Consider the following 27,889-nt stretch of genomic DNA (forward strand, 5'->3'; position numbering starts at 1 on the left):
TGGTTAGACTATGGCTCCATTTGGGTCACCGACTGATACACAATTCATACCTTCAATCGTCAGTAAAAGTTATTTGGATTACTTGTTTCAGCACGATTCAACTTTTTTTCGTCGTATTGAAGTCTTCAATCGCCATTGCAGCTTAAGGGTCCAGTAAAAAATCGACCACTCCATTGCATCCCTTTTTTCCTTTTATGCTTCTGCTATCTTTTGTCCTTTACCCTCCAATGTATAGTGTAGAGATTAGATTACCCTTTGTCTTTTTTTGTTATTTTCATTTTTTATTTAAAGTTTTTCATATAATATTAGTATAAATATATAATAAATCGTTTATATATTTCAATAAAAATTTTAAAATTTTAAATGTTGAATATATTAAAATATATTAAAAAAATAATTTATTATTATATTTTTATTTTAATATTTTTAACAATCATTTTTTCTTTGAATAACAATTCACTTTATATCTAAACATATATATTATTATAGATTTTAATCGCATCATTAAAATAATTAATCTCACCTTCATTATTATTTTTAATTTTTTCAAAATCAATCCCATCACTTGTCCAAGCCAACCTTATAATTACGTGCTTGATTTTCTAAGCCGACCAATGATATAGACATTATTTGCTGCACCCAAACCATACAAAAAACATTCACATACATATATGTGTATGATGTGACAGCTTTCATATCAAACTTATAGATGGAACATTATACCATTATGTTTTCCTATCCTATATTTGCATTTGAAAATTTAAGAAAATTTTGTCAAATTCCTTAAGAAATAGCGACATTTTCCCCTGGGATTTACAGCTACAGATTATCCAAGATTCACTCAAATATTAATCTAACAAGCTTTTTCTAGCAAAAGAAAAAACTTTCCATTATCACTATTATTATCCATTTCTTTTTATTTTTAACTTCTCGGATATTATTTATGCTTCTATGAAAGATCAAACTGATTATAGTCTATCTATATAAATTAATATTGGTTCAACAAATTCAAAGTAATTAATTTACTTAGTTCATATAATTATTTTTTAGATTTAATAAATTTAAAATTCAATTTTAAATACTTGCAATTCTTTTTTTTTTTTTTACCTTAGATATAGCATTTTTTGTAAAAAAAAAAAAAAAAGTGTTGGTTCATCTAAAATTATATTGAGCATTCACTTAACCAGAACCCATAAATTATCAAATGAATTTGTTGGTTTATCATTCACCACTTAGTAACATTAATGGTCTGAAAGATCACAATGAATAAAATCATCAGCCAACACCATAAAAAAAAAGCCCCCTAATATCATGGCTAGCTAGGTTGGAAAGATGGACTTTGAACCTTTAACATTAGAGGTTTTTTGTTTTCTCTTCCTTTGGGGCCAACACATTTCAGTTGATCCTACAAATTGTCATAATCAGGTCATGCTCAATTAACACTAACCTTGATTAAGACGTGCCAATAATTAGATACTTTAGAGACTACAGCATGATCTTAACTATACACTAACCTTGATTAAGATGTGCTAATAATTATTAGATAAGATATTCTAGGCAATTCTATATATAAATTTTTTTTTTTTTTTTTGTGTATGATCTTAACTAAACACCCAAATCCTATGGGCCATTGAAGCTTAATCATATAGTTTAGTGTTAGAAAAACGACCGAGATTATTGGAGTGATTAGACCTTAGTTTTTGTTATCTATGTATTTTTCCAAACATCTCATCGATAACTAACGGTTTGATGTTTATCTAATCTAGCATTATCATCTAACTATAGTTGATTGGATGAAAAAAATAAGTTAACGTCTTATTGATAGAATGGTTTGCACAAATTAAGCATCAATTTTATTAGCCTCAAGAAGATTAGCGGTCATTAATTATACTAATTTCTTTTTACATAAGATAGACATGAAAAGAAGATCTTGATTTGAAACCAAAACTTCTATATTCTTCTAGAGCTCGTTAGCCACTAGTTAAAGATAATAATACTAATTGTTGGGGTGAGACAAAATATTACTATTAAGCTTCCCTATCTAAATATTTTTTTAATTTGCATTAAGTTTTTTCAAGCAATATTTGACACCTTTTAAAATTGTAACCGAAAACCCAATAAAAATTATTTTACCATATTAATTTTAATATGTCTTAGCTTTTTTTTTTTTCTCTTTTTATCAAAAAATAAAAACATTTTAATTACACTCTCTCAAGAAATTTTAGTCTCTTTAGATTTTTTTTTTAACTCATCAGTTCGTAAAATAATATGTTTCGAATTAAAATTTTTGTTTCAAAGATTATGAAGTAAAGATGATATGCATGCTTTGAAATTAAAATTCTTAGATGAATATGTGTTTTAAATTAAATTTAATTCTCTCGAACCAACGCTTGTAAAATTAAAACTTCAAAAAGCATCAAATGGATTAAAAGAAAATGAAAACCTTAGAGAAAATAATGACAAAGATTGAATTTTGAATGGAAAAGAGCATATGTTGCCTCACATGCGAACACCTGTAAAGCAAAGCCGCTGTGTTGACAAATTCAACGATTTCTTAGTCAACTCAGCCAAAGACCAACAGTCGATTCGATCACATCCGTTGAGATCAACCCACGTGGCTGACGGAGACGGAGACAATCATAATCCATGATAAAACGACACGTACGCACATGATCCAACATAGTCCTATTCTTCCATCCTGGCTGCCAACCACCCTCCCTTCCAAGGCAATCCTGGTTGCGTAATCTGCGCTGCCATGGAGAGCCATCGGTCCACATAATCACGATTCCCATCACCTTTTTTTTTTTTTCTTTAATTTTGGGCTGAAATGAAACAATTTTGGTGGGAAAACTTGAAAAAGTTTGATGGAATGATTGTATAGGATGGATGTCATGTCAAAGATGTGTTGTTAACAAGATTTACATGGTACAATGATATTACTTATCCAAAGTCCAAACACGTTATTCCAACAATATATAGTGTCAAGCTAATCATTCAACTCTCCCCCAATAATACAACCTTTTTGCCACAAATGTGATGGAAGGAACAAAGGAATTTGATTGAGTTGGACAATAAGAATTCTAAGTTTTTGACTTATTATAAGCTTAAAAAAAATCTTGGATCCAACTTATTAAATATTATTTTTAAAAATAATTATATAAATAAATTTAAAAAATTAATTACTAATTATATAGCTAATCAAACTTCACATATTGTTTAATCAAAATTATTTAAGCTCAAACCTATTGAATTAACAATATTTCAATTATATTGTTTAATCACTCTTTCGTATCAAAACTTCAGTTGGTTAGTTTTATTTTTGTAAAACCTAACTTGAAAAATATATAAAAAATTTTACACATCAACCAAACTCATTAAAAATTATTCCAAAGTCCAAATACATGCTAGAATGTGTGTGGATGTACTTGCTTATGTATGAACAGACGTAAGTGCTCGAAAAGGAAAATTTCGTAATGATATGGTGCTTTTGATTGAGCTAGATAGGATCAACTTCCATGGAGGAGGTTGGTCAAAATTTCCTTTCTATATGGGTCTGGCTAGATCTAGCTAGGCAAACAAATTAAGAATTCATCATGCAGTTAAGCCAAGCCCAACCTTGCATTTTCAACGCTAAGCTGCTAAACGATTAGTAACGTAGCCATTGGTTTCCTTGATTTATTACCTTTTTACTTAAGAAAATTAGTAAATTATTAACTATAATTTGTTATTATATTTTAGTTGTTGGTTAAACAAATTGATAAATTGTAGCTTATGTCATTGAGGCTAAATATTTCGTTGAAATGGAAAAAATTAGAACTATTGAATTATTGACCCATCTAATATATTTTAATAACAAATCTTAATAAATTATTATTCATAATTAACTCATTGAAATAGGTCAACAACTACCTAATCTATTGATAGAATGTTGAATTTTTAATTACAATGATTAGTGCTCAATCTGTTGTAATCTTAAGTAAAAAAAAAAAAGGAAGACTTAATTATAAAAAACCTTGAAATAAAATTAAATTATCATATAAGCTGTTATATTTTTATTACAATCAATTAAGTTATGTTTTGTGCATAAAATAATAAAGAAGATAGTATGATAATTATTTTATATTATATTTAATTTGTATCTAATTGAAATAGATATGATTACAAAAATGATTATTATCCTCTTGGTATAAGTTGTTTCAATCATTTTAAAGTAAAGATAATTATTTTTAATCCATAAAATTAGACTTATATGTAATATTATATCATTAAAAATTATATCAATAATGTAAATTGTATAAATTTTGAAAAATGATAATTTTGATCAATAAATAAATTATTATATTTTAATTATTACATGTATCAAACATAAAATGAGATGATATTATTTAATTTAATCTTAATTATAATATCATCTTCTCATCTCCTATCATAATCTTATGAACTAAACATGATTTTAAGTATCTAAATATTTGTTTTTACCTAATTAAGTTTTTGATTTGATCAAAATTGGTTAACGACTTATGTGATCAATTTTTGTCCAATAAAGAGTTTAATTAAATGAAAATAGATATTTAAATTTTTAATTAATTATAATAAAATGATAAGAGTTTGAATGATAACTTAGTTTCAGTTCATATGTTTTTTTTTTTTTTTTATAATTAACCCATATATATTTATATATATATGAATCACTTGCATCATGAGTAAAACATGGGCAACCAAAAGGACCCAAATGAAGTCAGGCCTTTTTCTTGTTGCTACTAGTTTCAAAAATGGGCCGTTTGAGACGCTCTTGTTCAAGACTACAGGGGAAGGAGTCCAGTGCTGCAGCAGAAAACGCCCAATTGCAAAAGGGCCAGGCAGCCTTTTGTGAGGCAAAAATCAGTGAGGATGAAACACAAAGTTGAATTTTAAATTTGGTTCATTTCATTTTTATTTTATTTAATTTTAGAAATATTTGTGAATGTTATTCCTAATCTCATCTTCACTAAAAAATAAAAAATAAATAGATCATAACTTTAAGTAATGCCATTTTTTTATTGTAATAAAAATATATTAAAAAGTAAAACTTTATTATTGAAAAATTTTTCAATTTCTTTTTAAAACATTTTAAAAAAATAAGGTAAAAGTTGTTTTTTATTCTTTTAAGTTTGTAAAAGTTACAAGCAAAAGATAGTAAAAGCTTAAAGCTATTAACAGATATCGACTTAAATGATAAAGAAAATTTTTTATTTTATTAATTGTTCGAATTATAATTTATTGAAAGATTATGAAAAGATAATTTTTTCAAAATTTTATAAACTTGGCTTATATAAAATTATTTATACATGAATTTACTAAGTTTTACTAAATAAGATCACTTAAAACAGTAAAAAATAGGTTTATTAAACAAATTTCAAAAGAGAGTTGCTAAATGCTTCCCACAATTTTGTTTTTACATTTCAATTTTTTTTTTTAATTTTTTGAAGTAAAATTATTTAGTTATCTCAAACAAGTTTTTAGAAATTCATTTTTAAAAATTTGAAAATGCACAAAAATATTTCAACACAAAATTTTAACACGAAAGCTTATGAAACTAAATACTAAATCAAACAAAAAACTAAAATGAATAAATGATTTGAGGTTTTTAAAAGTAAAAAGGTACTTAAAAATTTCACTCATTTAAAGTAAAAAAAAGTATAAAATCAAAGGTAAATTGCTTGTTATTTTTACTTTTTCATTTAATTTTGTATTTAATTTTGTAAAATTTAATATTAAAATATTTTTATGCGATTTAAAATTTTCAAAAATAAATTTTCAAATTTTAGAAAATAAGTTTTCAAAAAATTTTAAAGATTTTTATAAATGAATTTTTAAAAGTCTGTTTAAAAGAGAAAAATAATTAAATAATTTTACTTATAAAAAATTTAAAAAATAAAAAACTAAAATGTGAAGAAGAGAGAGTAGGGTGCATTTAGCTGCAATTAACTAAAAAATTCCTTACAATTAAAGAAAGAAAAGTAAAAGCTAACCTCTTTATAATTAAATTAGGAAAATTATCCTAAAAAGGGAAGTAGTTTGTTTAAATTGCAAAGTGACCCTGAAAATTACACAAATTAGAAACAGAATCTCAAAAAGAATTAAAAAAAACCCCGAAAGGGGTCATTAGGAAACGAATCCACTGATCCCAGAAATCTCACCCATTAAGTCTCTCGCTCTTCTTTCCAAGGTAGGCCGCGAGAGAAGCCAAGACAAGTCCGCCCCCAATTCTCCTCTAAACTTTGACTCCGATCGATAATACGCTCTCTTTATCTTTCACTTTTTCTCCCAGTAAGATTACCTTTCTTTGCTTAGATCTGTAATTTATTTGATTTTAAAATATCTCTCGTTTTTCTCTTAACTTTTTCTCACAGATCTATTGATTTTACAACTCGATCACTGTTCAAAGTACTTTAATTTCCACCATTGATTGCTTTTTATGTTAATTTGTAGGGTTTTAGTTACCTAATTTCATTTTTTTTAATTTCAACATATTTTTTTTGTTATTTTAGGTATTCTATGTCAATTTTTGGAAACAGAAATTAATTTTTTAATTTTTCATTGTGTTTTATATATACTGCAGATTTGAGGTGCGATTTTGATGGCGTCAAAATTGCAACAGTTGCAATCTAAGGCGTGTCAAGCATCGAAGTTCCTGGCGAAAAATGGAACTGCTTATTACAAGCAGTTGTTGGAGCAGAACAAGCAATACATTCAGGAGCCACCGACCGTGGAGAAATGTAGCGAGTTGTCTAAGCAGCTGTTTTACACTCGCCTTGCTAGGTATTTGTTACTTACCTTTGATTATTTGCTTCTCTTGTTCTACTGCCAATAAGACCTGCCTTATATCATGTGTTTATATATCAATTTTTTTTTTCTAGAGCTCCCTAGATTTGAGGTCTAAAATAACAAAATGTTTAAATTTTACTCTATCTAACAGATGGACACAGTTATTAACAACTGCAGCGAAGGAACTATGTTATAACTAGTCCAAAGTACCAATCAAGTTGTCCTAGCCTAATTTCTTAAGCACGAACCAAGTTTTTTTTTTTTTTTTTTATAGGTGTGTAATATCATTTGTGAAAGTCAGATGATGCAGTGGTAACGTCTTTGGTCATTTGGTCTTAGTTGTCCACTGCTAATGATTATGGTGCTCTTTATTTGTATCTGCTAATTTTTTATAATATGAAACTATATGTGGTTGTTAGTAGAATTGGACGAATTGATGTGTTTATTAGCATGTTAGATGTTACTTGGGGCATGGCATTGGTTATCCCTTTTGCATTGATGGCAAAATTAATCTTCTCATATTTCCAGATTTATCTTGCATTATACATGAATTTCTATAGTTTTCCAGTACACTCAGGTGTTTCGTATTTTGATTGAGTTACAAAATTTGTCGATGAAGCATGGTATTAGGATTCTGGTATGCTAGAAATGAGTTTTGTTTGGCATGTTAATAGGAAAGTTTTGAATGGCCACTGTGAGAGAACATTTGTCAATAGGACAACTTGGATTTAATGGAAGGAAGTGAAGTTCTTGTTGTTGAAATTGAAAGACCTTGAATGGTCTTCTGACAGTATATTGCTATCAACATAGGGCTAGAATTCATTTTAATCCATACCTCTGAGAAAAAAGGAGAAACCTTTTTCTGGGGAATTCTCTTGGAAAATATGTCATTTTGTTACTCCTCTCTCAGCATGTGCCTCGTGTTTGGGAGTTTCCCAGTTTCATCTTCAGGAGGATGGTAAGCGAATGAAAGCTGCCTCGCAACTTACTAATAAATATGTCAACTATTGAGTTCCTGAGAACCAAATAACGAGATTCTCTTTAACATTCTGGAAATTTTTGTGACTGTGCCTGTGATGTCCTATGAACTTCTGAACAGGAGAATATAAGAACAAAACAATGCGGCTGGGTTGCTTATGATTATGCACGTCACGGAGAGTCAATGATAATGCTTCTAATATCTTCTTACTGTGTTTATTTGCACTTTCATTGTTGTTATATGCCGTCTCATTAGAAGCAAATATTAGTTTACTCTATGGAGGCTTTAATAGTGGCTAAAAATCAGAATGCAAGTGTGAAACGGAGTAACCCCTTTTGATGCAATTTTTTGCAGTATCCCTGGTCGTTCTGAGTCATTCTGGAAGGAGCTTGATTATATCAAGAATTTATGGAAGAACAGGCAAGAACTGAAGGTTGAAGATGCTGGTATTGCTGCTTTGTTTGGACTGGAGTGCTTTGCATGGTTTTGTGCTGGGGAGATAGTGGGAAGGGGTTTTACTTTCACTGGTTACTATGTCTAACGGTGATCAGCCAGAGGAAGGTTTTTCAGGGAGTTAAATGTGTATGCTTTTATCATTGTTCGCATGATTGAATTGCGGATACTCTAGATGCACAATTTTGTTGTTTCATGGAAATTTTGAAGCTGAGAAATCAGTGGTTAACATGATAACCTGAATAATTTTTATAGTTGAAAATGGCTTAGGTTGATAAGCCTTGCTGTTGTCTCGTTATCTTCACAGAATTTACCGCAACCAAGATTGATGATAATGGTGCAAATTACTCTCAACTTATCTCCCCTAATCTTCCATTCTGTTTCTATCCCCAGCCAAATCGTATGTGGTGGGATTGGCATTTTAACAGTAACAGCCTGTCCTTGACTTGTTAGATTTAACTAGTTTCTATGATTCAGATTTTCTTTCTTATAGTAGCTTTTAACAGCTTTGGTGGTAGCTTTTAGTTGGTCGGCCTCTATCCATGACTCGCCAATAGTTGCTCTGCTATGTTTTTCTTAATTCGGTGGTTATACTTAAATATTTCAGACCAAGTTCAGAATTAGACTTAGATCTCGAATAGGCTTTTGCTCTTTCCGTGGTATTGTGGCCGTCACCAACCTAAGACTTGCTCTTCGATTCATCTGTAGGCGAAGCTGCTCCTAAATCTTGATTTGGAATTTTAACAATGCAGCACGGTTGTGGATTTCTATCAGTCTAAAGTACAGTGGATAGCTTCGAGCTTGACATAAATAAATTGATACTAGAACATCAATTGCTCTTGGCATTTGCACGAATGAAGAATCAAAAGCTTTTCTTTCGGCCTAGAAAAAGGAATCGAAATTTTTCTGCGTTTGCCCTTTTCTTATACGTGCAAAATTTATTTCGGCCTAGTCAATTCTTCAAAAATAATAATAATAATAATAAGAAAAAGGCCTCGACCATTGAACGGATTCATTGTTGGTATCGGAGGTTCAAATGCTTAGGAGGGGTGTTCTGGTAATTTCGAAATTCCTCCCGCGGGTTCCCCACGTCCAATACAAAAACAATGTTGAACAAAATTTTACAACGACTTGTATCACAAGGACAACTCGAGGAAGAAAGAACAAAAAAGAATGGCCTATATCGGTCAACGAATCGGCGATAGAATGCTGCCCGGCGCCGTTGTTCCTGGTTGGACACGTTTAGTAGCAGTATTTGCCTTCATCTTCGTCTTCCTCACAGTTTTCGCCGATTCCGTCACGAATGATTCCCAGGTACAATATTCCCAAAACCCTATCTCTATTTTTTTTCCGATTAAGAATGAGAATTCGAATGCCAATGATCGAATCCAATTTTTGAATTTTTATTCTCTCCATTTAAAAAAAAATAGTTGTAACAATAATTGTTATAATTACACAGCTAAAATGTAGCAGAACCTGCATAGCTGAAAACTGTAATTGTGAGCTCCTTCTTCTTTTCCTCCCGAATTACTTTCTTGAGAAATCAACTAGATTTTCTTATTAATTGTTTTTCGTAATTAATTAATTAATCAATTAATTTTAAATCTGGAATGAAGCGGTTGGGATCCGATACGGGAAATATTGTGGTGTAGGGTGGTCTGGTTGTCCTGGAGAAAAACCGTGCGACGATCTGGACGCTTGTTGCAAGATCCACGACGAGTGCGTCGAGAGAAAAGGTCCTAGTAATCTCTCGTCATCATTTTATATTGAGTCATTCACCAATTTGCCCAGTTTTCATTGAAATTTGCACAAATTTCTCTTTCTCTGAGATTGTTTGATAATAATGAAGGTAATACAGAATTATGATGATGAAGTCGTTCTTTTTGCAGGTTTGATTAACGTAAAATGCCATGAAAAGTTTAAGAGTTGCATAAAGAAAGTACAAAAATCTGGCAAGGTTGGATTTTCTCGTAATTGTCCCATCGAGACGGCTGTGCCTACCATGATGCACGGTATGGATATGGCCATCTTGCTGAGCCGGTTAGGCGGCACCAAGCTTGATGAACTTTGATTTCTCAACTTCAAAATTTAACTTGATTGGACTTCTCATTAACTGTAGATTTATTCCATTTGATGGGCTATGATTTTTTTTCTGAAGAATTTTATCTTCTGGAGCTTTTGATGAACTTTTATCACACTTCGATGCCTTTAATATTCGTTATGTATTTTTAGCGACGAATTAGTTTCTGGTTCTTTCTTTTTGTCAAAACAGTATCAAACTGATCCTCATCCAATGGGATGAAGTATTGGAGATTTATTTTTAAATCAGGCCACTAGTTGGTGGTAGGATTTTTTTGTTAGCCCAATTAGATTGTGGGGGCGGGGGAGCTTACACGTTACACCTGAACTGGTTATTTTGAATAGGCTAAAATAACTAAAAGAAATGCTAAATTTTATCATTTTTTATAATTTTTTATTTTTTTTCATTTAAATAAGTTCTTAAATTTTATTTTACATTTAAATAAATTTTTAATCTTTAATCTTTAATTTATATTTAAATAAATTCTTAACCTTTAATTTATATCTAAATAGAATTTTAAAGTAAATTAATATTTTATTTGAAATAAATATTTATTTTAATATAAATAAAAAATAAAAATTTATTTAAATATAACAAAAATATAAAAAAATATTATAAACATAAAATAATTCAGGTTAGTTTTTTTAATATTTTAGCTATTTGAATACAATAATATTTGTGGCATATATTGTCTGCTGACATAAAAACTATTTTGTGAAAAATAAACCAATTTAAAGGTTGGATTATTTGTTTAAATCCGAAGGTTTATCCAATTTTAAGAGGGTTTGAATAAGAAATTAAAGTTTATTAAATAATTTTGAAAATAATATTTAGACTAAATTTTGGATGGTGCCTAAGACAAAAGAATTAAAGTTTGATTTCGATTCAAATAAAATATACAATAATAATATTATAATTATATAAATGTAATTTATATTTTTATATTTATTTTATAAAATATTTTTTTAATATTTATTACATAAATTAAATTTAATAGATGTGTTTAGGATTTATTTTTCAATTTTGGTTGGGTTTGAAAAAATTTTAAAATTTAAAATATTCGATCGAATCTGAATAAACATATAAGTTATTAATATTAAATATGAGTTTAACCCAATTTTGACTCGATCAAGTCCATAAACACCTTTATTGAAAATGTACATGATAATTTTTTTTTTTATATTTAATGCAAGTTATTTATTGTCAGTAATCAAACAATAATGTTTTATAAAAAAATAATTTGAAGTATATTTTTAATAAGTGTATTTAGTTTTTGAGATTTTAAAAATTTCAAAATTAATTTTTTATGAGATGTTATAATGTGATTTATTGAAAATATATAGTATATATACTCTAACAATGTTCAAATATAAACTTTAAGAAAAAAGTAAACATTGCTTATAAAATTATAGTGCAAGCCTTATGAGAAAATTTTTCCTCAACAATAAGCTCAAACAATATAGATCATTGCAATATTTTTTGATAAAAAATACAATTATCATCCCAAAAATTTTATTGATTTTAGATTATATGAATACATTTTAAAGCATGTTAAAAGTTATGTGATTTATTAATAGAATATTAAATTTTCAATACCAATGAGATTTTATCTTAATAGTAAGGTGAAAACTTTAGAATATTTAGATTTTAAGTTCAAGCTTTATTATATATGTTTTATTATTTAATTATATTTTAATTTGTTAGTTGATTATTCATCATAAATTAAGTATGATGTAATAATTAATTATTCAATTGAATATATCAATATAATATTTATTTGTAATTGTAAAATTTAATTATGATATAATAATTAGTTTTTTAATTGATTATATAGATGTTATATTTGATTATGATTGTAATTATAAAAAATATTTAATTTTTAGTTTTAATAATCATATTTAATTTTTAATAACTTCAAATATAATTTTTTTAAGTATATTTTATAAATTTCACTCATTCCTTATCTCTAAAATACATTTTAGAAATTTAAACTTTCTTATATCTAAAATGTAAGAACGAAAGGTTTTATTATGAAAAAAACAAAATATAAATGTATAATTGTAGACGGAAAAAAAAAACCTCTTGGAAAATTATTTTCTATTGCCGAGTTGAATTTTATCTACCATGAAAAAGGTTTACGAAGCTACTTGGACATTTTAGTTTTGTTTGAAGAAGCAATACTAAAGCCGGCCCGGTTTCACCGCAAGAGCATGGAAATTACCTGTGATCTAAAGGGGCAATCTGGTAAATCCAAAATGTGAACCGAGTTCCACGTCGTTCATTCCCCTGACCCCTCTCTTGATCAAATGTTTGACCCACAACTTTTCTTACGCTGTTCCCCAAATTGAGTGTTCTAATCAGATTCGTTTTCTGACAATTACAAAAGAAAACGCAACAACAAATTTCTTTTTAGAAAAAAAAAAAAGAAAAGAACAAGAAGGGAAAAACGACAATCCAATTTTGCGCGAGAGTCCAATCGACTTGTATAACTTTCTTCACTTCTAAGATACCGATTTCCATTAACAATCATCTCGCAAATCGAATTATCAGACACGCTCCGGAAAAAATGCTTCACAGGAGCTTCAAGCCAGCCAAATGGTAAATTCTCTTTTTTTTTTTTTAATTTTAATATATGTTTCATTGATTGAATTTTGGGTTGTTTTTGGATCGAAGTCGAAGTGATCGTTTGACTTTTTTTAGTTTTGATTGGTTTTGGTTTTACTGAATTTTGATTTGATGCAGCAAGATAGCTCTAAAGCTAGCGATTCCGCGAACAAAGCTAATGAAGAACAAGAGGGAAGCACAGGTCAAGCAGTTAAAGAGGGAATTGGCTCAATTACTGGAGTCAGGACAGGATCAGACGGCCAGGATTAGGGTATTGAATTTTGATCAAAGTTTCATAATCATAATTTTGTTTGTAATTGTTGTGGTATTAATTTTGGAGGTTTTTTTTCAGGTGGAGCATGTGGTTAGGGAAGAAAAGACTGTGGAAGCATATAATCTTCTTGAGATATACTGTGAACTTATCGTGGCACGTATGCCCATCATTGAGTCTCAAAAGTGTGTAAAAATACTTTCTTTAGTATTTCATATTTTGATTTTATTCGTCTTTTAATGTTTTGCCAGCATGCAAATGGAATTAGGGAAACTTTTGCTGAGTTTGCAAATGTTTGAAACAAATAGAGAACAGATTTTCAGTGTTGAAGCAATTAGACTTGGTCTTTAAAAATCTTAAGTTGCCTTAATCCCTGGGGAAACTGACATTCGATCCAACTGCCAAAAACTACTTTGATTTCAACTAATTAGATTGGCACCTTCCCGCTTAAGTTATGAGGACCTGTTTATTTCACCGGCTTTGAATAGCTGCATATGCATGCTTTGGTCTTTCAGCCAGATTAAATTTTGTTGATTGCTATTGTTTATTACAACTTTGGCTTGTGCTTTTCTGACCTGAATTATTCAGAAACTGCCCAATTGATTTGAAGGAAGCAATTTCAAGTGTCATATTTGCATCTGCAAGGTGTGAAGAGATACCAGAACTCAAGGATGTCTCCAAACATTTTACTGCAAAATATGGAAAGGAATTTGCTTCTGCCGCGCTTGAACTGCGTCCTAATTGTGGTGTAGGTCGTATGGTGAGTTTTTATGGAAAATCTACTCACGAATAAACAATAGTTGAAATGTAACTGAATTTTGATAGTAGTATTATTGACTGATCCTTATATTGTTTCATATAGTTGGTTGAGAAATTATCTGCCAAAGCACCTGATGGTCCAACCAAACTCAAAATTTTGACTGCAATTGCTGAGGAACACAAAATCAACTGGGATCCTGAATCATTTGGAGCAAAAGAGTCACAGATTTATGATGACTTGCTGGTAAGACTAGAATAGTGCCAAACAGGTTATTTTATGCCAATTTGTTATGATGCTTAGGACCCTCCTTAGAAAAATACTCGATTATGAAGTGATTGTATGTTGTTATTTGTTTGTCAGTGATTGAATGATTTACTGGACAACTTATGTTCTTTTCATTTGAAATTGCTTCTGCAGAATAGACCAAATAGTTTTATGGAGGCCACCAAAATTCCAGTGGATCCTCCTAATATCCAAGCTTCATCACCCAGTCATTATGAGCAGAGGCCTCCTAGCACTGAAGTTCCTAATCATGATAAGGGGCGTCCTAATGTTCAAGATCCAAAACACATTGAGAAAAATGATGCGCCCACAAGCTTCCATGAGCACAGCTCAAGATCATCTCCTCACCCAAAGAAATTTGATTATTCAAATAATAGTGCCAATAATTCAATATCCTCTGGCACTTATCCCCCAAATTCAAAACCTCATGGTATGTTAATTATTATTCAAACATGTTAATTGATCAATTCTTTTGGTCATTTTTAAATAAAAATTTCACTTAGCTTTTCATTGTCCATTAATGATTAGCATATTTTGGGTGCTCTGTTTTGAAGGAACTGAAAATCAAGGGATGGAATTTAGGAATTCATATTCTGGGAATGAGAGAACTTTCTCTTCACCAAGGCAACGTTGGAATATGGAATTCAAGGATGCTACTGCTGCAGCTCAGGCAGCTGCAGAATCTGCAGAGCGAGCGAGTATGGCTGCCCGAGCTGCTGCTGAACTTTCAAGCCGTGGAAATATCTCCCAGAAGTATTCAACGGAGTCACTAATGTCGTCTCCTCATGGTATGAGAGATGATGAACCATGGGAGTATACTGGCTCAGCATCTCAAAATGAACATCTTGCCAGACATCCAGTTAATATTTCCCTCCATGGAAGGAATTCTACGAATTATGAACAAACTGACAGCAACGAACAACATAACCGGGCAGGAGAGTCTGAAAATGTTTATGGTAACAATGTGAGGAGCGGTGTTAAATCCACTCACAGTTCCTTTAAGTCAACTGCAGCTTCCTTCAATGAAGAACCATCAGTGAATAATCAGATCCTAGATGCATATTCTCTACGTAATTCATCTGAAGGCAGGCAAATTGAGCATTTTGCTGAAGTGAGTATGAAGAGAAACTCAGGCGAAAATGGGATGCAATTTGTAAATGAACTGCATGATATTAATCCTCAGAATGTTGATCATCATGAAGCTAGGATTAGGGAACAATCACCCTATTCTTCTTCTCATTCTCAATCAAACTCTTTTACTGATGATCGTGATGTTGTCTCTAATTTAAATTGGCAGAAGTCAGAAAATGATAAGATAAACTCAGGCGAAAGCAGGATGCAGTTTGTGAATGAACTGCATGATAAAAAAAATTCTGATTTTGCTGATTATCAGGAAGTAAGGATCAGGAAGCAATCAAGCTATTCTTCGTCTCATTCTCTCTCGGGTACTTTTGCTGATGATCATAATGTTGTATTAAATTTAAACCGTCAGAAGTTGGGAAATAATTCTGGTGAGGATTCTTTTCTTCTCAATGATGAAGGAAGCCTTCAAAGAGCCACCAAAGAAACAACAGATTCTTATGACAATGCCTCTGCAGTTTTTGATGATTATGGATCAGATAATGATGAAGATAATTTTGATTTGGAGGAAGAGCATAAGGTACCTGAAAACGGTATGAACTTTTCATCTCCTGGTCAAAGATCACCTACTCATCCATTTACAAGTACAAATTCTTGGAGCGTTGAGCAGGATGTTAAGTCACCTGCAAAGCCCATTTCACAATCACATATTTTCTCAGAGCAGCGGTCTACTCCTGTCTTCTTTGAGAGTTCAACTAGCTCTACAGTTCCTTCACATGGAGATGACTTGCCTGCAACTTTTGATAATTATGGCCCTAGCTCAGAAAGTGAAGAGGAGGTAGACAATTCTAAGTTTGTTAGGACCACTGATCTAAGTATAGGTAGTCATATAAAGAATATGAATTCCCACCAAGCTGAAAACAGTAATTTCTCTCCACAGTTGGCTGAAGGCATGGAAGATACTGAACATTCTAATCATTCTAATATGGAAGAAAGTAAGGAATTGAACTTTGGAAAATTGACAGGTGGCCTTCGAAATAAGGGTTATAGGCATCCACCATATTCAAAAATTCCTCAAGGCAATGCTTTATCCTCTGGAGAGGCAGCCAATGATACATCTTCTAGAATTAAGCAATCATCCTCTGCTGCTGCAGCAGTGGAGGCTTCAGTTAGTTCTGGATCTTACAATCAAGAGCCACACAGTTGGAAAGGGAGTGATGAGGGGAATAGAAAACTCAGCACAAGGGCATCGGTTACTCATGTTGATTCTAGTGATGATGACTCTGAGGAGGAACAACCAAAACAGACTTTTAGTAGCACTCAAGACCAATACAACAAAACGCCAAGCTTTGAAGAAAATAAAAGATTAAGCTTAAGGGCCCGCATCCCATATTTTGGTTCAGGAAATAGTGATTCTGATGAAGATATTCCTAAAACAAGTTTCAAGGCTCATTCAAACACTGGTTTTTCTAGAAGGACAAGGGCTTATCCTTTAAATTCACGGAGAAGTTCCAATCTTAAAAGTACAATTTCCTCTGAGCCAACTGTAGTTTCTAGCTATGATGGGGAGAAGAATTCCTTCTCAAGGAGTTCTAATGCTGATGAGCTATCAAAGACTCAGCCTCAGAAGAAGAACTCTGATCACTGGGAAAGTTTTCATCATTCCCAGTTGGCATCACAGGCAACTTCAAGGCTGGTTTCAGAGACCAAAAGGTCTTCATTTGATGGAACTTTAACATCGGAAAAGGAACTGTCATCTACTTCTGTCCCGAAGATTATACCATCAGATAGTGCCAAAAGTTTGAAGGCTCAAACTTCAATTAGGGAGGGGCCATCTAAGGAGAAAGCTAGTCATGTTCACCCAAAGCTTCCTGATTATGATATCTTGACCGCACAATTATATTCTCTCAGACAGAATCGCCAATGAATAGGCTTTTTTCGCAGTCTAATATGATGTATTATATTTTTACTCTTATTTTCGATATTTATGTTTATACAGGTTCGTTTTAAGGTTTATAGGGTTGTATAATATAACCTTTCCAACTCAGTCAAAATATTATCTGTTCATTGATTTGCTTTCATAAGCTTCTTTGATTTGGAGCTTGCTATAATGCAATAAAACTGTTGCTCTGAGACGGGAATCAAGAGTGGAATAAGTTTCTGGGGCTGAGTCTTTTGTGCTTTGGTCCTGTATTTTTCGCTTATGTTAGCATTCAATATCATCAATTTTTGTGGACGTGAATATGTGAGATAACTTGAATTATATGACTATACCCCGTAAACTCCGAAGTGTCATTGCCATTTGCACGAATGAAGTATCATTGAGATGATCAATTTTCCATCTCTCTCTCTCTCACACCATCTCCAGAGCTGACTGGCTCAACTCCCAACATGGCATGCAAAGCCCGGGTGATGAAAAGGTTCTGTCGTTTCAATCACTTGAAGGACATTATCGTAATCTAACAGACCAACTGAAATGGCATTTTGGATATTAAAAGTAAAGACATGTTCATTATGTATCTTGGACAGGTTTTGAAGGGTAGTAATAACAAATACTGGTCAACTGTTTGAAACAATTCTAATATCTTCCATTCAGCTGTCTTGTCCTTTTTTATTGTATTTTTTTTTTCCAGTTTTTGTCATTCATTTTCTCAATGGAGGATCTACCGCCACTTCTTGTCGTGGAAATCCTGAGTCGACTCACCGATTCCGCCGACCTTGCTCGGTGCCGACTCGTCTCCAAAACACTGAACTCCCTCTCTCACGAGGTCCGCTCTGTTAACCTCCTCTGCACCTTATCTCGATACCTTAAATCCCGCTCGCCTGAGACCAAGGCCCACGTCACTCCTTTCAAGGCAATCTTTAATAACCTTGTCCGCCAAGCTCGGTGTCTTAACTCAATCACGATCGGAGTCGATAAGTCGCTCAGAGATATCTCGTACGATGACGTGGATGACGAGTCGGATGATTTGTATTTGACCGATGTGGGGTTCGTGAAGGAGTGGTTGCCTAAGGTTTGTGGGGACCTAAGGAAGCTGTCGATTTTGGATTTTTTGATACAGTCATGCTGGAGGAAATCTGAGGTTTTGAGCTTGATTTCTTCGTGTTGTGAGTTCCTCGGCAATGCAATTTCTTTCTTATTTTATCTTTGAATACAGGAGAATTAGTTTGAAATTGAGCTTAATAGATTGGGGGGTTTGATTTAATTTGGGAGTTAAAGTTATGAGAAATGGGATTGTGAAAGATGGTTAAGCGAAATGAATTAATCATCAGTTTTCTTTTGATTGCATTAAAGCCTGAAGCCTTTTCTCTTTTTTGTTAAGTTATTTATTGTATTGTATCTTATGCAATGGCCATTGCCTTTGTTTTGTGTCTGTAGGCAATGGTCTTATGGAACTAGAGCTGAAGAATGCTTGGCTTTCGGTTGATAGGTTGAAGCCAATGACTGGGGTAACAAATTTGAAACTTGAATTTATTAAACTTGAAGATGAGGACCTAACCAAACTTAATGATTGCTTTCCTTCTCTTCGAGTTCTGAATTTGGTTGGTGTTGGAGGACTTAAAGATCCCAAGATTCATCTCTTGCATCTTGAATCCTGCTTGTGGACGGTGTCAAATGCTCCACTTTCTTTGACTATCTTTGCTCCCAACCTCGTGAAACTCAGACTGAAATGTATTAAGCCAAAATCTCTTGTTCTTGATACCCCATTGTTGTCAGATTTGCATCTTTCTGTTGAGGAAGCCTATAATTTTAGAGCGAAAGAGTTTTGTAATTTGGAAAACCTTCAGCTTGAATCTTCAAGTCTTCATAGCCTCCTTGGCATGTTTCCATCTAGTAAATCAATTAAGAAGCTGACAGTGGATTCTCTCAGATGGACTGAAGCTCTTGAAACAAGCAAATTTGGATTAGAAGCATTGTTTGATGTGTTTCCAAATGTAATGTCTCTTAATTTAGGCCCTGGGGCTTGGTCTGAAGCAGAGAGTTGTTTTTGGAAACGAGGTTTGGAGGATAGGAATGCAATGAAGGAGTTGAAAGAGATTGTGGCACATTTGGTTGTGTACGATATTGAAGTTACCCTCTCATTTATTTATTCAATCTTGGATGAATGCCCCAACTTATCCGACATGGCATTACTCCACCCTAAAGAAGATTCTGGAGCTGCTAATAGCCTCATCTCTAGGTGTACAACTTATCGTCCAAGAGTAAAATGGAGATGGGGAACGTGGAAGGAGGGATCAAAAGATACCTAGGTCTTTATTGGCATTTAATTTGGTAATCCTCCTTTCTAGAAAGGAAATAGGAATGCTTTATCTTTTATGCTGTCTGTGTGTTGTTTCTCTGGTTTAAGTTAATCTTCCCAAATAAAAGGGATGAAGTCTTTTCAGCAACCTCAAATGGTTAGAATAAGGATTTTGTTAGTAAATACACGTATAGGTGACTTGTATGAAGACATAAGTGACTACATGACCTGTAAAAATGAATATGGTTGCTTGGAAAGTGAAAGCATATTGGATTACAGTTTTGCAGACATGTCAGGCCTTCTCCAAACTAAACTTCATAGTTGGTTTCTTACCATCTTCTTATGCATCTCTGTCCTGAATTCTACTGCAAACTCCACTGCTTTTGAGTGACTGAACAAGAGAGTTCACCACCAAGTACCCCCAGCATCTTGCCTTCCAGCAAAAGGAGAGGGGAAAAGGAGGAAAGAAAACCAGGCATCACCAAGCTGATACTTGGTTGTTATTTTGTAAATAGTATATTTTTGTGTTTTCTTTCAGGAATAGTTCTGCAGGTCGTATTTTTTCTGCAAAACAAAAATCCATCGATTAAGAATGTAAATATCATCCGTTTCCCAAATATGGTGCTGATGTACATTGCCTGAGCTTGTGGTTTATTTATGTTTCAGTGAGGTTAATTGCTAGCCTGCTACGTCATATTTGTGTTGCTTTGATAAATGTTCATCCCGTAAGGAGCTACATGGGAAATAGAATTCAAAGGAAGTTACTATGTTGTCTTTGATAAAGACGGTTCTTTTGCCCTTTTGAAGTTCCTTTTCTTCTTGGCATGCACAAACCATTTGCCATTCATTTAGCGAAAGCGGGGAGCTGATGCTTAGTTGATTTGGTGTTCTGTTTTAATTTGAAACTAATCCTATTTTCACCAAAATAAAATACAAATGTGGGGCGCTCCGAGAATCGAACTCGGGACCTCTCGCACCCAAAGCGAGAATCATACCACTAGACCAAGCACCCTCAGCGAAACGCGATGACAAATCAAATTATCATGTCTTTCGATAGCCAGATTTATTAGGATTTTTACCCGGAATATAGGAGCACAACTTTCGGTATCGCAATAGTTAGGCGACCCTAAGACCCTGTTCGCCGCCGGCGTCTATTGCTCCGTTGCTGTGACCTCTCCTCTCGGTCTTTCGAATGGTTCCTTTTTTTTTTTTTTTGTTTTCCTAAACTCTGATTTCGGTCTTTTTCCTTCTCTACGATCTTAAATTTGTTTCCCCTTTTCCACATTTTTGTTTCGGTTCGATCTGATCTCTATCCATTGCGTTTGTTCTCAGGCAAATCAAATGGCGACGGTTCCAGGGCAGTTGATTTGGGAGATCGTGAAGAAGAACAACTATTTCTTGGTGAAGGAGTTCGGCCGAGGAAACGCTAGCGTCCAATTCAGTAAGGAGAGCAACAATCTCTACAATCTCAACTCTTACAAACACTCTGGGAACCCAATCCTCCACTTTGTCTTAATTGTTATCCGTAAAATCCCAAACTATAGAAGACATTTTTTTTTTAAATTGTTGCAGGTGTAGCAAACATGTAACTATTCAGTCTGGAGGGAAGGATCAGTCTGTGTTGCTTGCCACCTCAAAGACCAAGAAGCAGAACAAACCTGTAGTTTGCTTCATAAATCTGTTATGAGGAAGGAGTTTCCTAGGATGGCTAAGGCTGCTGTCAATCAGGTACTTTTACGATTTTGTTTTACAAGTTATGAACAGATGTGTAGTTTTAGCTTATATTCGAACCATTTGGGAAACAAGCATTGATTAGTCTCATGTTTGAATGTAATGCTCTTTGCTAATGTTCTATTCTTCTGTTTCAATGATATGTTGGATGTGCAATGTTTAATGGAATGGTTATTGCCGGTTGAACAACTTCTATATTAGAAAGTTGCCTGCAACCATCTGTTGACAGTTTTATCTTAGAAGTTGTGATGAAAAGCTAACATGTAAGGAGACCCATGTTATGGTGGGTTCTTCAATGAAATGTATTTGTTACGCTTGGCTACCGAGCTTCAATCCTCGATCATGTATCCCTGTTCTTTTAATTGATTGTCCGTTCTATTCTTTTTGTTTGATCAACTGTTGCAGCTGACAATAATTATTGATATCACGAAGTTTTCTTCTTTGTTAAATATCTTGCTCCTGCATTAGTCTTTTTTCTCTATTTCTTGTGTTGGTTGCGAATGCTACTCATTTCTCAATTTGGGAAAACCCCTGCATTTATTCATTAGTTTTCGAGTTCTAATGTTGGCAATAGACTTGAATCTAAGTCGTGGAGTTATTTCTGCCAAAAACCCAAAACAAAGGCTAATACACCTATCTATATCATGGATGAAAAGCTATCGAATATGAGCCTTTTCCTGACTGCTGCTTGTTCAATGGTTTCAGGTTGCAGATAATTACTACCGACCACATTTGAAGAAGGCGGCCCTTGCAAGACTTAGTACTGTTCGTAGGAGTCTTAAGGTAGTCAAATCTGGAGTCAAGAAGAGGAACAGGCAGGCTGTTAGGATCTCTCGGAGGAAGTGAGATATAGATATTTAGTGAAGGTGTCATTTTACTTGGATGAGTGTCAATTTTCCTTGGTTCCAAAAGTTTCGAACATTAAATGTTTCACTTCATGTTCAAGCTTTTGATGTAATGGGAGAATTTCACCTCTGCTAGAGATGTTAAGCCAAAATTTTGAGACATTTTCTGTGCATCTGGATTTTTTTTTTTTTTTGGGGTACAAAAGAGGTCTTAGTTTGATGAAAGGGAAATGGGTTGCAAATATTCAAATTTGAATATCAGATTTGCACAATGCCATTTTTTAATATTGATTGCATTAATCAACTGAGCTAAGATTGCATTAGGAAATTTTAAGTACATTGTATGAGGGTGCATTTTGATTTTTAGTCATTGAGTTCTTTTGACAAAAACCCACGGATCATGTACAAGAACAATTTAAAATCAGCACGAGGAAGAATCTTACAGCCGTATACATTTGTAAATAGACATTTTCTTGTGGCATGATTGCTTAAATGAGGGATTATTTTTAGTTCTTTGGCTACTTTAATCCTTTTGTGTGTTAGAATTTTAGGGATGTCAAAACATTGAAGCCCCTTGATAGAATTTTAGGCATTTCAACCTGGTCCAAAGAAAGAACCTTGTTCCTCAATGCAAAAGCTTTTGAAAAACATTGCATGATAAAACGGATGCTCTCAATGGGTTAACAATGAGGCTCTGGTCGGCTTTTCGCTTTTGTTTTAAGCCCATTTCTTTTATGGGCCAACGATGCCTTACAGCCTAATCCTTTCAACTTTCCTTTTCTCGAACATCAAGGTGCGCTGAACGCTATCACTACCCTTTTCTCTTTTGAACTGCACCGGATTTGCTATAAATAGCCTAACGTATCCCCAATTCGCACAACATAATTTCCCGCCTCTCACTCCATCATTTCCGGCTCTGCAAAACCCTAACCCTCCGGCAAATGGGGCAGAAGCAGCAATTACCCAATCCCGATCCACTCTCCGAGCCCAAGAAAAAGCGACGCGTCGGTTTCTCCAACGTCGGTCAGTCTACTCTTCTCTGATTTCATCGTTTTATGTTTTAGCTTTTCCGCCGAAATTACGTGTTCCATTTCGAACTTAAATTCCCCTTAGCTTCGCAGTAAATTCTTTTTTCTATTTGCTGTCCGAAGAGTGTTCCGTGATTCAGCTCACTGATGTTTCTTTTTTTTTTTTCTGTATTTTTTTTGTTGGTTCTTGAAGCAGATGCTGGAGTTGAGCCCAATGACTGCATTAAGATTTATTTGGGTGAGTAGCTTTCTTTTTGAAAAAAATAAGTTGTTTTCCTCAACTTGTTTGAGTTTTTGTTTGTGTTAATTTTATGAGTGGTTTATCTTCTGCTGTTGGGAACCTAAACTCTGTTTTTGGGTTTTGCTATACATTGATGGCAAAAAAAAGGAGAAAAAAGAAAGTTGATTTTCGTGAATTGTCAATTGGATACTTAAAACTGTTTTAAGTAAGAACGAAGAAAATATTTTGCCTTAGTCTCGATGAAAATGTTATTAACTTTGCTCTTGCCAGAGTTGAGGCAGTCATAATACACGACACGTCACCTGGAAAAATTTAGAATTGTCTTCCTTATATAAGTTAGTGAGGCTTGTTGCTACTTGCTATTACTAATTTTAAAGTGGCATTGCTGCATGACCTGTCAATACTAGAGTTGGCAGACTCAGTTCACTATTAAATTCATCATATATGGTATGGTCCTAGCTGGGCCATCATAGATTGCTTCTTGATTGTTGGCAAATGGTTGATTCCTAATTATACACTGGCAACCCTATTAGGTCAGTTTTTAGTTTTGTATTTAATTTAGTCAGACTTTATTTCCACTCGAAATTCTGATATTTTTCATGTGAATTTTCTTCCACATTACTTATTTGCTTAATTGATGGTAATTCAGTTTCTAGGAAAGAGGAAGTGGGAACTTCATATGGTTTCTGTATCAGTCCAGTTGATTTGAACACCTTTTTTGAAGAAGATGGGAAGATATATGGTTACCAATGGTTAAAGGTAGTTTGCATTCTAAGTTGCAGTATATTTGCCTTTAAACAATCTTTTATTTTCTCTGACGGTTTAGTTTTGATGTATTATTACACTTCATTTTATGCAGATAACCATCTGGATTAGCAGCATATCATTTCATGCACATGCTGATATTACCTTCCAAGGCACATCTGATGTAAGTAGAATTTCCGCAACTCTGAACCACTAGTAGCGGTTTAATCTCATTTTGTATCATACATTGAATCAGTGAAGCATTTTCTTTGTCTTTGCATGGCGTTTTAATTATATCTGCTGTTGTTTATTTCAAGGTGGGCAAAGGGATTACAGACCTGAAATCTGCTCTTGAGGTATACATTAGCTATAATGTTGAGTCTTTACTTAATGTCTGATATCTTGAGGCCTTCTGATTAATTACATCTTCTTCTTATAGAAAATTTTTGGTGAGACTCTTTTGGAGAATAGAGATGATTTCCTGCAAACATTTTCAACCGAGAATAATTTCATTAGGTATTATGCGATGAAAATCTTATGCACATATAAAGATGTATTTCCCATTTCTCTTTGCAATGTTGGCTTTATATTTCCTTTGGTTGGTTGTTGTGAACTCTATATATTTACTTTTTTCAGTTCAGTTGTTTCAAATGGAGAGAAGTTGCGAAGTCAAGCCTCCATAGGCCATATAAGTCATTTTAATGGCAATTCAGAAGCAGCTTCTTATGGTCTGGAGGTACTTTTACTATCTTTGCATGCACTGAAAGAGGACGCTAGTGCTCCTTAATAGTTCAAACCACCATGGAAGGGAAAATATTTTAATAGATTAAGTTACCTTGATGTTAACTTCTGGTAAATTACATCACTATGAAATTAATGGTTTTGAGTTGCATGCATGCATGAGCTATGGTTGATTTGCTATACTTCTTCTTAGGTTGTTCGCCTGGTGGTGATTAATTTGGCTGCTGGACACCTTTATAGTCGCTTGGTACCTCTGGTTCTTCTTCTTGTTGATGGTAACTGTCACTTGTCACAGATATTAATAGCAGTATGTATTTCGTTCCTAATATAATCTAAATAATTCTATTTTCTTGATTAGGTAGCAATCCAATTGATGTAACTGATCCAAGCTGGGAGTTATATCTCTTGACTTAGAAGAAAATTGATCAGACAGAAAATACACAGCATTTAGTGCTTGGTTTGGCAGCTCTCTATTGCTTTTATCGATACCCTGATGGTTCACACTTGCAACTCAGCCAGGTTTAATCTCTTTCATTGTCATTATTCCCATTAGTAATTGAGGTAGACTGAATTAACCCCAAACTATTGCTCTCTTCAACAACCTTTGCATGTTGATATATTTTATTAATCACCATTAGCAGTTTTCATGAAGTTATTTTTTTTGTTGGCAGATTTTGGTATTGCCTCCTTACCAGCACCAGGGTTATGGCAGTTACCTTGTGGAGGTGCTGACCAATGTTGCAATATCTGAAAACGTTTATGACTTGACAATTGAAGAGCCTCTAGATTACTTCTAACATTTGTGCACCAGTTTTGATGTATAAGGACTGCTAGCTTTTGACCCAGTCCAGAGTGCTGTTAAATCAGCTGTCTTGCGTCTAAGCATGGGAAATTGTCCAAAAAAACCCATGTTCCTCGATTCTTGCCACCTCCAGATGTAGTTGAGGATGTCAGAAAAACTTTGAAAATCAACAAGAAACAGTTTCTTCAGTGTTGGGAGATTTTGATATATCTTGGCCTTGAACCTGTAGAGAAGCATGCAGAGGACTATGTAACAATCATTTGGAATAGGGTGAAGGCTGATATACTGGGAAAAGATTCTGAGACTGCAGGAAAATTATTGATTGAGGCCCTAAGTGCTCACAATAAGGAGATGTCATTTGTCATGTTCAGGTCTCAGAACTGTGAGGTTTGTGGTGTTCAAATGGATGAATATCAGACAAAAACTCAAAGACAGCAGCTGCAGCTGTTGGTTGATGAGAGAATTAAAGAGGTAAAGTTAATTGCACAAAAGGTGTCTCAGAAACATGTATGAAGTACCACTTTCTAGGCATGATGCATTAACCAGGTAAGCATTACTGATAAGTTGTAGTGAAGTTGTAGGCTGCGGTAAATTGAGGCTTGTTTGTAAATTTTTGAGCAGTAGTTTAAGGTAAGCTTATCTTAGAATATTAGCTAACTTTATCGCCAATGTGATCATTTTAACCCTCACATTAATTTGAATATTCCCAATCTTGAAATAATTGTTGAATCAAAGCTTGTCCTATTCACTTCCCCTAATCGGAAGGTTGGACTTGGATCTGTTCAAAGCTTTTGAGTTCTGAGCAATCATCCAGGCCAGCGGAGCAGTTTTTATTTATTTCTTAGCTAGTATTGCCATTGAGCTCTAGTACTTAATGGCATTTATCAATATCACCTTCAGCTTCCTTCTTGGTCAGTTGGCCCGTAGAGATGGAATTTAATTTCTCATTAAATTGTTGATTTTTAATTATGAATATTGACGGCATATCTGCTTGGTAGTTAATGTTTTTGAAACAGACAATGTTGCATTTCATGATAAACCGAGGCTAAGGCTTGGGCTGGCACCGCACCTCTGATCAATTTCTGCTTATATTTTTTTAAAGAAATTGACCATAAATGCTACGAATGCCCTACCAAACTGCAGACTTAAAGAATAAGTACTTTCTCCAATTACTGGATAAATCCAACAGCATAAGATTAACAAATAACTGGCGTTTAGCCTTTAGTTTCCTCTACCTCCTGCTAGTACCTGGAAGGTACATGTGTTACGGACTCAGAGCTTTAGCCGAGCAAATCTTGCAGTTTTAGGCTGATTCTTCCTTCAACTAGATCTCGCGGCCTGATCTTGATGTGAGCGTTCGGGTCTTGGGTGTGCACATCTTACGCAGGTGAAAATCCTAACTTTTTTTGGTTGAGGAAAATAATAATGTATAGATTGCATAAAATGAAATATTATAGTAAATGATAAAAGAAAAAGCAAGAGCACAACACTTGAGTTTTGTAAAGATGGGAAATCTATATTTTACTATTTATAAACTACAAAAGATTGCCGTATGAGTAAAGTCTAGATTTTGATTTCTTGAGGTGGAATATTTTATGTTCATCTCGTGGAGAAGAGATAAATGAATTGATGTATGTAATCTCTAATTTAATGATTGAATTATAAAATAACAAATTATATTTTGTAATTAATCATTAAATTAAAATTTTTTTTTCTTACCCCCTTTCTTTCCTTGGAAAGAAATGAACAATGGTACTAAGATTGAGCACTGTAAAAGGAAGAGCAATTAGTGTAACCATAACCAAATCCATGCTCACAAAATGGAAAATTCAAAATTATAACAAGTAAAATAGACAAAGATGGTTAAGGGAGCCAGTCTGGGAAAAAGGAAATTCAATTCAATAATGTTGAAAACCCAAAAAAAGAAAAAATAAAATACACTGATTCTTTGGGTATTATACCAAGAATACCTAACCTTCTTTTGACTCTTTCAAATACATATCTAATCCAAGGTAAGTATTGTTCTCTATTTTAATACAAACATGTAACATTATCTTATTACATATATAATCAATTATTATTCTCTATTTTAATACAAACATTTCACGTTTGATTAGATCCCTGTAGCCTTTCCTACCCTCTTAGACTTTCTAACAACGGCAGCGTAAGATATTGTGACAGGCTGACCGCATCAGGAAAT

The 27,889-nt window shown here is 33.3% G+C and overlaps 4 protein-coding genes, 2 non-coding genes and 2 pseudogenes across 10 annotated transcripts; 7 read left to right on the forward strand and 1 right to left on the reverse strand.

The window, feature by feature from the left end:
- Positions 1 to 6,134: 6,134 nt before the first annotated feature.
- LOC111303131 (uncharacterized) lies at positions 6,135 to 8,517 on the forward strand. The gene is made up of 3 exons (XM_022899179.2): positions 6,135 to 6,309; positions 6,602 to 6,801; positions 8,141 to 8,517. Exons 2-3 carry the CDS (start codon positions 6,620 to 6,622, stop codon positions 8,325 to 8,327), a joined length of 369 nt encoding a protein of 122 aa, XP_022754914.1. The 5' UTR covers positions 6,135 to 6,309; positions 6,602 to 6,619; the 3' UTR covers positions 8,328 to 8,517.
- A 139-nt stretch (positions 8,518 to 8,656) lies between these two features.
- LOC111303130 (putative phospholipase A2 homolog 1) lies at positions 8,657 to 10,599 on the forward strand. Of its 2 annotated transcripts, none has more exons than XM_022899178.2 (4): positions 8,657 to 9,553; positions 9,699 to 9,738; positions 9,856 to 9,975; positions 10,129 to 10,599. In XM_022899178.2, exons 1-4 carry the CDS (start codon positions 9,413 to 9,415, stop codon positions 10,308 to 10,310), a joined length of 483 nt encoding a protein of 160 aa, XP_022754913.2. In that variant the 5' UTR covers positions 8,657 to 9,412; the 3' UTR covers positions 10,311 to 10,599. The 2 variants fall into 2 exon arrangements, with proteins under 2 accessions (XP_022754913.2, XP_089598239.1); XM_089742113.1 differs by having other exon boundaries at positions 9,892 to 9,975.
- Positions 10,600 to 12,730: 2,131 nt separating this feature from the next.
- LOC111303133 (uncharacterized) lies at positions 12,731 to 17,449 on the forward strand. Of its 2 annotated transcripts, XM_022899181.2 has the most exons (7): positions 12,731 to 12,917; positions 13,062 to 13,194; positions 13,276 to 13,379; positions 13,783 to 13,954; positions 14,057 to 14,197; positions 14,372 to 14,666; positions 14,791 to 17,400. In XM_022899181.2, the coding sequence occupies exons 1-7, from the start codon at positions 12,886 to 12,888 to the stop codon at positions 17,241 to 17,243; spliced, it is 3,330 nt and encodes a 1,109-aa protein (XP_022754916.2). In that variant the 5' UTR covers positions 12,731 to 12,885; the 3' UTR covers positions 17,244 to 17,400. The 2 variants fall into 2 exon arrangements, with proteins under 2 accessions (XP_022754916.2, XP_022754917.2); XM_022899182.2 differs by lacking the exons at positions 12,731 to 12,917; positions 13,062 to 13,194; positions 13,276 to 13,379; positions 13,783 to 13,954 and having other exon boundaries at positions 14,059 to 14,197; positions 14,377 to 14,666; positions 14,791 to 17,449.
- Positions 17,450 to 17,587: 138 nt separating this feature from the next.
- LOC149515438 (F-box/LRR-repeat protein At4g29420-like) lies at positions 17,588 to 20,238 on the forward strand. The gene is made up of 2 exons (XM_089742115.1): positions 17,588 to 18,424; positions 18,696 to 20,238. Exons 1-2 carry the CDS (start codon positions 17,971 to 17,973, stop codon positions 19,565 to 19,567), a joined length of 1,326 nt encoding a protein of 441 aa, XP_089598241.1. The 5' UTR covers positions 17,588 to 17,970; the 3' UTR covers positions 19,568 to 20,238.
- A 183-nt stretch (positions 20,239 to 20,421) lies between these two features.
- On the forward strand, positions 20,422 to 22,295 carry LOC111303136 (large ribosomal subunit protein eL28y-like; annotated as a pseudogene). The gene is made up of 4 exons (XR_016326670.1): positions 20,422 to 20,752; positions 20,890 to 21,055; positions 21,132 to 21,285; positions 21,994 to 22,295. The product of XR_016326670.1 is annotated as a large ribosomal subunit protein eL28y-like (transcript).
- Positions 20,498 to 20,569, reverse strand: TRNAP-UGG (transfer RNA proline (anticodon UGG)). The gene has a single exon. It is a non-coding gene; the product is annotated as a tRNA-Pro (tRNA).
- Positions 21,528 to 21,619, forward strand: LOC149515439 (small nucleolar RNA R24). Its single transcript, XR_016327198.1, has one exon. It is a non-coding gene; the product is annotated as a small nucleolar RNA R24 (small nucleolar RNA).
- A 184-nt stretch (positions 22,296 to 22,479) lies between the features above and the next one.
- Positions 22,480 to 26,662, forward strand: LOC111303135 (histone acetyltransferase type B catalytic subunit-like; annotated as a pseudogene). Its single transcript, XR_016326669.1, has 10 exons — positions 22,480 to 23,156; positions 23,358 to 23,399; positions 24,052 to 24,161; positions 24,262 to 24,330; positions 24,464 to 24,502; positions 24,586 to 24,662; positions 24,783 to 24,882; positions 25,081 to 25,162; positions 25,246 to 25,406; positions 25,559 to 26,662. The product of XR_016326669.1 is annotated as a histone acetyltransferase type B catalytic subunit-like (transcript).
- Positions 26,663 to 27,889: the final 1,227 nt, after the last annotated feature.

This window comes from Durio zibethinus, chromosome 13, assembly GCF_047325235.1.
Source record: "Durio zibethinus cultivar Kanyao isolate XHJ-2024 chromosome 13, ASM4732523v1, whole genome shotgun sequence".
NCBI lineage: Eukaryota > Viridiplantae > Streptophyta > Magnoliopsida > Malvales > Malvaceae > Durio > Durio zibethinus.

Excerpts from the sequence above, each read along its gene's own strand:
- LOC149515438 (XM_089742115.1), top strand. The coding sequence starts at position 17,971 with ATGGAGGATCTACCGCCACTTCTTGTCGTGGAAATCCTGAGTCGACTC. Across the intron at positions 18,425-18,695 it reads GAGCTTGATTTCTTCGTGTT|GCAATGGTCTTATGGAACTA; the intron begins GTGAGTTCCTCG and ends TTGTGTCTGTAG.
- LOC111303133 (XM_022899181.2), top strand. The coding sequence starts at position 12,886 with ATGCTTCACAGGAGCTTCAAGCCAGCCAAATG. Across the intron at positions 12,918-13,061 it reads AGCTTCAAGCCAGCCAAATG|CAAGATAGCTCTAAAGCTAG; the intron begins GTAAATTCTCTT and ends GATTTGATGCAG. Across the intron at positions 13,955-14,056 it reads ATTGTGGTGTAGGTCGTATG|TTGGTTGAGAAATTATCTGC; the intron begins GTGAGTTTTTAT and ends TGTTTCATATAG.
- LOC111303131 (XM_022899179.2), top strand. The coding sequence starts at position 6,620 with ATGGCGTCAAAATTGCAACAGTTGCAATCTAAGGCGTGTCAAGCATCG. Across the intron at positions 6,802-8,140 it reads TTTTACACTCGCCTTGCTAG|TATCCCTGGTCGTTCTGAGT; the intron begins GTATTTGTTACT and ends AATTTTTTGCAG.
- LOC111303130 (XM_022899178.2), top strand. The coding sequence starts at position 9,413 with ATGGCCTATATCGGTCAACGAATCGGCGATAGAATGCTGCCCGGCGCC. Across the intron at positions 9,554-9,698 it reads CCGTCACGAATGATTCCCAG|CTAAAATGTAGCAGAACCTG; the intron begins GTACAATATTCC and ends ATAATTACACAG. Across the intron at positions 9,739-9,855 it reads CATAGCTGAAAACTGTAATT|CGGTTGGGATCCGATACGGG; the intron begins GTGAGCTCCTTC and ends TCTGGAATGAAG.